The 12284-nt window shown below is 24.3% G+C and overlaps 1 protein-coding gene across 5 annotated transcripts in view; it reads left to right on the plus strand.

Annotated features, from left to right (window-relative positions):
• Positions 1–12284, plus strand: part of LOC100198291 (polycystin-2) — a 58500-nt gene that overhangs the window by 19740 nt on the left and 26476 nt on the right. For all 5 annotated transcript variants that reach the window (XM_065813945.1, XM_065813944.1, XM_065813943.1 and 2 more), the window contains exons 2-4: positions 4384–4681; positions 5900–6010; positions 6454–6507. In XM_065813945.1, the coding sequence (XP_065670017.1) occupies positions 4390–4681; positions 5900–6010; positions 6454–6507 (457 nt within the window). In that variant the 5' untranslated portion in view covers positions 4384–4389. The remainder of the gene's footprint in view (positions 1–4383; positions 4682–5899; positions 6011–6453; positions 6508–12284) is intronic.

Raw genomic sequence — 12284 nt, forward strand, 5'->3', positions numbered from 1 at the left:
TTCTTAACCAAATATACTTAAAGAGTCTTTAGCCTATTTTGCGATTTATATGCATTCTAACTCAAATTTTTTAACGCAATGCCAGTACCTATCACAGAAGATGAATGACCATTAAGTAACCTGAAATTGGTTTTAAAAAAATGATTATAGGGCCATTAAAAAAACAAAAGATTTGAGAACATTTATCGGACATACATGTTAAAATGAATTGGATACAACTCTGTTGTAAGATGACATAATAATGATAACAATTTTTGCTAGTAAAAAAGCAACAAACAAAAAAAATTGTATAATTGTAGCTAGGTCGATAGTTATATGCAAATTGTTTTTTGTTTTTCTTTTTAATTTTTTGAAATAAATTTGTTTCAAAATTTGATTAATTGTATAAATGGAATTATTTATTTTGGTAGAAGCAATCTATTGCTCGTAAAAAGCATGCCTGCAATTTATGCTCTAACAATATGGGAGATATTACACTATTATCCTTTTTTTAACCAAAAGGGTTTTTTGGGTTTAAAGTATCTTTGAACAAGTAGACTCTTAGGTCAAGCTTCTATAGACATTAAAAACCGACTCTTTTTTTTAGATGAAATTAATTCTCTGATACAGATATGTAGTATAAATAATAACCAATAAGATAAATTAGATTTTAACTTCTCTCACTTTACAGAGTCATCTTTTCAATTTTAAAAAGATAAGTACCATCAGTTATTTAACTTTATGTTAGATAATAATCCTTGTTTTAGACAATTTTTCAGAAAAAATTGATTTCAGTTATGAAAGTCAGATGTACCTAAAATGTGGCTTTTTGATATAAAAATCTGACGTTAATGGTTTTCTTGCAATTTTAATAGATTTATTCCTTGTAAGAGAAAGGTATTCGGTAGTAACAATAATATCAGTTAGTTATTTTACTTCACATCGAAGATTAGGTAACCTCTTGAAGCAAAGCCCTAATTTTAATGTGCTCTTTACTAAAAGGAAGAAGGCAAGATGAGTTAATAGCATAAAAATTCATATTTATTTGTTGGGTCTCGAAGCACTTTTAGCAGGTCCTATATTTACCAAAAAAAATTGTAGTATTATCAAAAAAATTGTTTTTTAAAAGTATGTTGTTTTGAATGTCAAATAAAATGAAATTATATATAAATTTCAAGTATAATAATTGTTTGGGGTCTTCCATACAGAGTAAATATAGGTATGGGGGAGGGGTTATCCAAATGCATACAAGGGAGGGGTTATAGACAGTGAGTATGTATGTCTTGTTCTCTCTTAAAGCCTGATTTTTTAAACAAAAACATTAAATTTCATTAGTTTAAAAAATCAATTTTATGTTATGTAACAGATATGTCAAATTAATTAGAAGTTTTTTTGTTTTTAATGTTTTGTAAAATTTATGTGTTGATTTTGTAATAATGTGTACATACGCAGAGGGGGTAAAGTTGTTGAAAGCATACAACTGCGTACAAGGAGGTTAATTTTACTGTGTACCTATTTTATATTGATGTCTCTTTTACTCTAAAACTTTGAATGAAATATACAAAAAAGATGTGACAAACAAAAGAGACTTAAGTATGTCTAATCCACAACAGTTGCATAACTTAAAAGTTTCACTAACACCTAGTAATCATTTGAAAATTAGGTGATTAGAATAATTGTCTTTGTACCTAAAACATCTAACATTTAAAAAAAGTTTCGCTGTACAAAAGTGTATTGTCAGGGGTATTTTTGACATCATTGTAACAACTATTTTAAGGTCAAAGGGTTGCCATTGTCCCGATTTTTATTGAAGAGAGTGCAACGCTAAACTACTTAAAATTAAAACTTTTATAGCGCTCTTCTGTGGAAAAACCAGGACAATGGCAGCCCTATAAACATGCAATTAAGTTTACAGTTTTTGATGATTTGTGGAATTGATTCTTCGCACTTGCTGGTTTAAATGTTTTGTTTTTGTAAAAAAAATATTATTTAAAAAAATGTTAAAAGCATCAAAGATTAAAAATAAGATTAGATTAGAAATGAGAAATCAAGTTGGCACCTATATTTTCTTTTTTTAATATAACTACAATAGTCACATGGTTTTCTGCCAAAATTATATTAAATAATGAAAAATATTGAGAGGTTTTAATTGTTAGAATAAATAGTCTTGAAGTCATAATAATGAAAATATATGTTTACAATTCCTCAAAAGTCTAAATAAGAAATACTACAAGCTAATGAAGTTTAAATAAGTTATGAAGTCTATGAAGTTATATATTTATACAAGTTTTTGAGAAGTTTATATAAACTAAATAATATATTGTGCAAACATAGCTGACTTTCCAACTGTTGTAACAGAAAGCTATTTTTTGATAAAGTTTAACATGCTAGACTTCTCCATAAGCTCACTTTGTATCTGGGAAAGTTTTTGAGATTATTAAATCATTTCTTTCTAAGCGCAGTATTAAAGTCATTCTCAAAAGCCAACACTCTTCTTCATTTCCAGTAACTTTTGGGGTACTGCAAGATTCTGTCCTTGGTCATGTATTGTTTCTAAACTATAGCAATGATCTTCCTGACAACCTTGCATCTAAAGTTGCTCTATTTGCTGATAACTCAACTTTATACTCCTGTCTTGACGATATACAATCCATTGCAAAGTTAACATCTGAAAAGGTTGCCTCTCTTTATCATGCTCTCTATTTTCTTTTTCCTGATTCCATCTTCTACCGTTTTATTCCCTCTTGTATAGAATACTTTTGTCATATAAAGATGCTCTTTCTTTTATAGAAAAGGTTCAAAAATGCATTGTAAATGTATTTGGACCTGCTTTATCTACCAAGTTTGAGTCACTGTCCTACAGTTGTAAGTTTGCATCTCTTTTTCATTTACTATTATCATTGCTGCTCAATGAGTTATCATTTCTAATTCTATTAACCAAAACTAACTCTTGCTTGACTTGTCATTCAGAAAAGTTGCTCTTTGACAATTTTCTTTTTTTTTTCAAAACTTAAACTTGAAAGTGGATAAATAATTCTTGATTAATAAAAAAAGTGGATTAATAATTCTAGAATCTCCAAACTTAATAGTGGTTACTTGCACCCTTGTCGGGAGGGATTTAGTTTAAAATAAACACACACAAAAAAAGTGTTATGCATATAATTTATATAATAATTATAAAAATGATTTGGTTTTTACTAGTTTTAGTACTATTATTTTAATACTAATGTAAAGTATTAATCTAAAGTTTTGATTTGTTGATAATAAAGTATTTAGTTTCTCCACATATGTATATAATGTATATATATATATATATATATATATATATATATATATATATATATATATATATATATATATATATATATATATATATATATATATATATATATATATATATATATATTTATAAATATATATATATATATATTTATATATATATATATATTTATATATATATATATATATATATATATTTATATATATATTAATTTTGTGTCATAATTTGAACTTAAAGGTTTGACAATCAAAGCTTTTTAGTTTATTTTAAATTAATCTTGAATAGGTGTTATGGTTAAAAATGTAATTTCAAGTTTTTGATAAACATAAACATATATACTAAAATTTAAGTTTTTTTTTTTACCATGATTTTTAGAGAGCAACTAAACAACGATATGTGCAAATAACTCTGTCCGCTTCTAATATCACATGTTCAAATATCGTAATCTTGTGCATTGTTTCTTGCTTTTATTACATCCTTATTTCTTGATTTTATTACACCCTTATTTCTTACTTTTATTACACCCTTATTTCTTACTTTTATTACATCCTTATTTCTTGCTTTCATTACACCCTTGTTCTTGCTTTTATTACACCCTTATTTCTTGCTTTTATTACACCCTTATTTCTTACTTTTATTACATCCTTATTTCTTGCTTTCATTACACCCTTGTTTCTTGCTTTTATTACACCCTTATTTCTTGCTTTTATTACATCCTTATTTCTTGCTTTTATTACACCCTTATTTCTTGCTTTTATTACATCCTTATTTCTTACTTTTATTACACCCTTATTTCTTGCTTTCTTTACACCCTTATTTCTTACATTTATTACATCCTTATTTCTTGCTTTCATTACACCCTTATTTCTTGCTCTTATTACACCCTTATTCCTTGCTTTTATTACACCTTTATTTCTTGCTTTCATTACACCCTTATTTCTTGCTTTCATTATACCCTTATTACTTGCTTGTTAAGTAGTTTCAAGGTAATTAGATAAAGCAGCATTTCAAATTTTAAGTATTTGAAGTTTGTATTTCAATTATGAAGTAAACATTGATAAGCTCATTGCAAAGTTCAGTTTTTTTTTCCACATTATCTAGATTTATTTATAAATGTTTTTTAGGTAAAAATGAGTGCAAAGAGACGTTCAAGAAATTTAAAAGGCTCTCAAACTAGTTTGAACCATGAAATGTCATTTCATACTGGTAGTCCTGCTGGTTTCCAAACTCCATCTTCTTTACCTAAAAAAACTGGTTGGTTAGATGACAATTATGAAATGCAATACGATACAGCAAATTTAGCCCCTGCTGGAATGGAAGCAGAACCTTTTAGCATGCAGACAGTTGTTACATCAGATCATAGAATTGATGATAAAGATAAACCTGTTGGATGTTGGAAAAGATTTTCGAGAGGTGTCAGAGGTAATTCAATAATTTTATAATAGTATTTATTAAAAAACAAGTTTGTAAATAAAATTATGTTTAATCATTTTTTAATAGAATTTATAAAACTTGAAAGAATTACTAATGTTAAGATTGTTTAAAATATTTCATTTGATGTTACAACTTTTTTTAAATATAGTGTATACTATAATTTTTTAATTACTAATGTTAGCAAGTACTTTTGAGTAATGTTTTTTTAATAATTTAAATTGCTATAGTGCCCTAAAATAACTAAACTAAATATTAACTCACAGAAAAATTGCGTATATCCAACTTTCTATTTTCTCTTTCATAACTAGTTTATAAAATAAAATTTGATTGCAAGGCTTCAAGAGGCATGGAACAGAGCTTGTCAAAACAATGCAACCAAAGAAACAAACAAAAAATATAACTTAATCATTGGCAAATTAGTTTATCTTGCAGATTATAATTCCATTGTAATGGAATTATAATCTGCAAGATAAACTAATTTGCCAATGATTAAGTTAATGTAAACAATGTAAACATTACTTAGTTCTGAACAGCCTTTATTGTTGCTATCCATTGTGCATATCCAAGAGAAAAATACCAACCAACTCTTCTGAGAAGAAATGGCTTTTTCTTATTACGTGAAATAGATGTAAGATTGTATTGCTTAATGCTAAAATTCATTATTCTCAGATTACTAAATTTTGTATAATATCTCAGAAGATAAACTTTTCCAACTTTCAGAAGATTTTCCAAAAATCTATAATGGTGTCATTAACAAAGATAAAGTCTAATATTCCATCTCACATGCATGTGTATTATTACCTCTCTCAAGGACTTATTACGAATAGCTTATAATGTCAGGTTGAAAAATGCCAGGTTGAAAACAATATTGTTGACAAAACAACCAAAAGAACTTTAGTGAAGAGTATATATTGCAGACCACAACAAACTAACTTAGCGTGTCAGGTCAAGAAAATTAAATAGAAAAAACAAGATAGAATTGTTTTAAAACTATCTATATTTATTTTAGTATGCGATCATGTTGAAATTTTCTGTTTAATTTTTTTTTTTTTTGAAGAATGTCATTTTGACCATTAAGTACACAATAAATTAGAAAGAAGTTATTAAATTATTTATTTCCTATTTATTTATATGATTTATTTATTTATATTTGTTTCTAATTTGTTTAATATTTATTAATTTATTGTTTGTTAAATAAATTTTTAGGATTATGGAAAACACGCTTCACAGATGATATCGAAGATCCAGAAGTTATTGTCAAAACCACTCTGAGAGAACTTGCAATTTACCTTGTGTTTATCGTGATACTTTGCATTAGTAAGTTAATAATAATATTTTATTATTAGCAAAAGTATGAAAATACTATAATTAATATTTTTTTTTTACTAAGCAGTTTTAAATTTTGATGTCAAAAGTGATTATACCACTTAACATGAAATCAGAATATAGTAGCTTTATGTTTCGCAACTATATTCCTACCTTTAAATCTTATATCCCACTAATATAATACTACCTTTAAATATTATGTTTTATGACTATATTTTTTACCTTTAAATCTTATGATTTATGACTATATTTCTACCTTTAAATCTTATGTTTCACGACTATATTTCTACTCTCACATTTTTTGTTACAACTACTTTTACTGTTAAAAAAAATTTTTCTATAAAATTTGTTGTTGAGTTTTTTAAAAACTTAATGAATTGAAAAAATATTGAGTTTTAAAAATTGGTTTAAAAAAAAAGTTTTGTTTGTATTAGTGACGTTTGGAATGACGAATTCAACTCAGTTTTATTTTACCCAAGTGATGAGTGGTGAGTTTTTATTTTTAAAAGTATTCATAATTGTTAGCATTACATTATTTTTCTTCTTCAAATTAGAAAAAAAACTCAAGCTCAAAAAAAAATTATAAAAACCAATAATATAATAGTAACCAATGTTGTACAAGTTAGAATAAGTAATTTTGGAGGTCCAGTAATTAAGTTGGTAAATGTTTTAGCTACTCATCTAGGTTAAAATCACAAAAGTTTGACCTAAATAAATTATTATTGGTTGATCCTTTAATTATTGTTGTAATATAGTGATATAGTATATAGTGATATAGTATATAGTGATATAGTATATAGTGATATAATATATAGTGATATAGTATATAGTGATATAGTATATAGTGATATAGTATATAGTGATATAGTATATAGTGATATAGTATATAGTGATATAGTATATAGTGATATAGTATATAGTGATATAGTATATAATGATATAGTATATAGTGATATAGTATATAATGATATAGTATATAGTGATATAGTGATATAGTGATATAATATATAGTGATATAGTATATAGTGATATAGTATATAGTGATATAGTATATAGTGATATAGTATATAGTGATATAGTATATAGTGATATAGTATATAGTGATATAATATATAGTGATATAGTATATAGTGATATAGTATATAGTTATATAGTATATAGTGATATAGTATATAGTGATATAGTATATAGTGATATAGTATATAGTGATATAGTATATAATGATATAGTATATAGTGATATAGTATATAGTGATATAGTGATATAGTGATATAGTATAGTGATATAGTATATAGTGATATAGTGATATAGTATAGTGATATAGTATATAGTGATATAGTATAGTGATATAGTATATAGTGATATAGTGATATAGTATAGTGATATAGTATATAGTGGTATAGTATATAGTGATATAGTATATAGTGATATAATATATAATGAAATAGTATATAGTGATATAGTGATATAGTATAGTGATATAGTATATAGTGATATAGTATATAGTATATAGTGATATAGTATATAGTGATATAGTATATAGTGATATAGTATATAGTGATATAGTATATAGTGATATAGTATATAGTGATATAGTATATAGTGATATAGTATATAGTGATATAGTGATATAATATATAGTGATATAGTATATAGTGATATAGTATATAGTGATATAGTATATAGTGATATAGTATATAATGATATAGTATATAGTATATAGTGATATAGTATATAGTGATATATAATGATATAGTATATAGTGATATAGTGATATAATATATAGTGATATAGTATATAGTGATATAGTATATAGTGATATAGTATATAGTGATATAGTATATAGTGATATAGTCAGTGGCGGATCCAGCATTTTTTGGTCTTTGAGATAGCTATTTTCCAGACATGGAGCAAACTCCAAACAATTATATGTTTATACTTATGTCAAATAAGGATGCTTTGCAAAAAATCGCGATGATTGGAGGCTGGGAACAAAAAAGCCCCAATTTTTGTGCCCCCCTGCCCCAAACGTGAGAGCAACAAGTTGATAAAATATTTTTTGTACTGTTTTTAACTAGACTAATATTCATCGATAAACTTTAAATTTCATAATAAAATATTTTAGCTTTTAAAAGTTATGACCATATAAAGTTTAAACCCCCCTCAATTTGAGGGGGTTATAAATTTTATATAGTCATTATTTTTGAACACTGAAAGATAATACTATGAAACTTGAAATTTATCGATGAATATAAGTCTAGTTGAGAACAGTACAAAAAATATTTTATCAACTTGTTGCTCTCACGTTTGGGGCAGGGGGGGCACAAAATTTGGGTTTTTTTTGTTCCCAGCCTCCAATCATCGTAATTTTTTGCAAAGCATCCTTATTTGACATAAGTATAAACATATAAACATTTTGGTGTTTGCTCCATATCTGGAAGTTAGCTATCTCAAAGACTAAAAAAAGCTGGATCCGCCTCTGGATATAGTATATAGTGATATAGTATATAATGATATAGTATATAGTGATATAGTATATAGTGATATAGTGATATAGTATAGTGATATAATATATAGTGATATAGTATATAGTGATATAGTATATAATGATATAGTATATAGTGATATAGTGATATAATATATAGTGATATAGTATATAGTGATATAGTATATAGTGATATAGTATATAGTGATATAGTATATAGTGATATAGCATATAATGATATAGTATATAGTGATATAGTATATAGTGATATAGTGATATAGTATAGTGATATAATATATAGTGATATAGTATAGTGATATAATATATAGTGATATAGTATAGTGATATAATATATAGTTATATAGTATAGTGATATAATATATAGTGATATAGTATAGTGATATAATATATAGTGATATAGTATATAGTGATATAATATATAGTGATATAGTATATAGTGATATAGTATATAGTGGTATAGTATATAGTGATATAGTATATAGTGATATAGTATATAATGATATAGTATATAGTGATATAGTATATAGTGATATAGTGATATAGTATAGTGATATAATATATAATGATATAGTATATAGTATATAGTGATATAGTATATAGTGATATAGTATATTGATATAGTATATTGATATAGTATATAATGATATAGTATATAGTGATATAGTATATAGTGATATAGTGATATAGTATAGTGATATAGTATATAGTGATATAGTGATATAGTATAGTGATATAGTATATAGTGATATAGTATAGTGATATAGTATATAGTGATATAGTGATATAGTATAGTGATATAGTATATAGTGATATAGTATATAGTGATATAGTATAGTGATATAGTATAGTGATATAGTATATAGTGATATAGTATAGTGATATAGTATAGTGGTATAGTATATAGTGATATAGTATATAGTGATATAGTATAGTGATATAGTATAGTGATATAGTATATAGTGATATAGTATATAGTGATATAGTATAGTGATATAGTATAGTGATATAGTATATAGTGATATAGTATATAGTGATATAGTATATAGTGATATGGTATAGTGATATAGTATAGTGATATAGTATATAGTGATATAGTATAGTGATATAGTATAGTGATATAGTATATAGTGATATAGTATATAGTGATATAGTATAGTGATATAGTATAGTGATATAGTATATAGTGATATAGTATAGTGATATAGTATAGTGATATAGTATAGTGATATAGTATAGTGATATAGTATAGTGATATAGTATAGTGATATAGTATAGTGATATAGTATATAGTGATATAGTATATAGTGATATAGTATATAGTGATATGGTATAGTGATATAGTATAGTGATATAGTATATAGTGATATAGTATAGTGATATAGTATAGTGATATAGTATATAGTGATATAGTATATAGTGATATAGTATAGTGATATAGTATAGTGATATAGTATATAGTGATATAGTATATAGTGATATAGTATATAGTGATATGGTATAGTGATATAGTATAGTGATATAGTATATAGTGATATAGTATAGTGATATAGTATAGTGATATAGTATATAGTGATATAGTATATAGTGATATAGTATAGTGATATAGTATAGTGATATAGTATATAGTGATATAGTATAGTGATATAGTATAGTGATATAGTATAGTGATATAGTATAGTGATATAGTATAGTGATATAGTATAGTGATATAGTATAGTGATATAGTATAGTGATATAGTATAGTGATATAGTATAGTGATATAGTATAGTGATATAGTATAGTGATATAGTATAGTGATATAGTATAGTGATATAGTATAGTGATATAGTATATAGTGATATAGTATAGTGATATAGTATAGTGATATAGTATAGTGATATAGTATATAGTGATATAGTATAGTGATATAGTATATAGTGATATAGTATATAATGATATAGTATATAGTGATATAGTATATAGTGATATAGTGATATAGTATAGTGATATAGTATATAGTGATATAGTGATATAGTATAGTGATATAGTATATAGTGATATAGTATAGTGATATAGTATATAGTGATATAGTGATATAGTATAGTGATATAGTATATAGTGATATAGTATATAGTGATATAGTATAGTGATATAGTATAGTGATATAGTATATAGTGATATAGTATAGTGATATAGTATAGTGGTATAGTATATAGTGATATAGTATATAGTGATATAGTATAGTGATATAGTATAGTGATATAGTATATAGTGATATAGTATATAGTGATATAGTATAGTGATATAGTATAGTGATATAGTATATAGTGATATAGTATATAGTGATATAGTATATAGTAATATGGTATAGTGATATAGTATAGTGATATAGTATATAGTGATATAGTATAGTGATATAGTATAGTGATATAGTATATAGTGATATAGTATATAGTGATATAGTATAGTGATATAGTATAGTGATATAGTATATAGTGATATAGTATAGTGATATAGTATAGTGATATAGTATAGTGATATAGTATAGTGATATAGTATAGTGATATAGTATAGTGATATAGTATAGTGATATAGTATATAGTGATATAGTATATAGTGATATAGTATATAGTGATATGGTATAGTGATATAGTATAGTGATATAGTATATAGTGATATAGTATAGTGATATAGTATAGTGATATAGTATATAGTGATATAGTATATAGTGATATAGTATAGTGATATAGTATAGTGATATAGTATATAGTGATATAGTATATAGTGATATAGTATATAGTGATATGGTATAGTGATATAGTATAGTGATATAGTATATAGTGATATAGTATAGTGATATAGTATAGTGATATAGTATATAGTGATATAGTATATAGTGATATAGTATAGTGATATAGTATATAGTGATATAGTATAGTGATATAGTATAGTGATATAGTATAGTGATATAGTATAGTGATATAGTATAGTGATATAGTATAGTGATATAGTATAGTGATATAGTATAGTGATATAGTATAGTGATATAGTATAGTGATATAGTATAGTGATATAGTATAGTGATATAGTATAGTGATATAGTATAGTGATATAGTATAGTGATATAGTATAGTGATATAGTATAGTGATATAGTATAGTGATATAGTATATAGTGATATAGTATAGTGATATAGTATATAGTGATATAGTATAGTGATATAGTATAGTGATATAGTATATAGTGATATAGTATATAGTGATATAGTATATAGTGATATGGTATAGTGATATAGTATAGTGATATAGTATATAGTGATATAGTATAGTGATATAGTATAGTGATATAGTATATAGTGATATAGTATATAGTGATATAGTATAGTGATATAGTATAGTGATATAGTATATAGTGATATAGTATATTGATATAGTATAGTGATATAGTGTATTTATATATTATAGTGATATAGTGTAGTGATATAGTATAGTGATATAGTATAGTGATATAGTATAGTGATATAGTATAGTGATATAGTATAGTGATATAGTATAGTGATATAGTATAGTGATATAGTATATAGTGATATAGTATAGTGATATAGTATATAGTGATATAGTATAGTGATATAGTATATAGTGATATAGTATATAGTGATATAGTATAGTGATATAGTATAGTGATATAGTATATAGTGATATAGTATATAGTGATATAGTATATAGTGATATGGTATAGTGATATAGTATAGTGATATAGTATATAGTGATATAGTATAGT

Source organism: Hydra vulgaris, chromosome 12, assembly GCF_038396675.1.
Source record: "Hydra vulgaris chromosome 12, alternate assembly HydraT2T_AEP".
NCBI classification, from domain to species: domain Eukaryota; kingdom Metazoa; phylum Cnidaria; class Hydrozoa; order Anthoathecata; family Hydridae; genus Hydra; species Hydra vulgaris.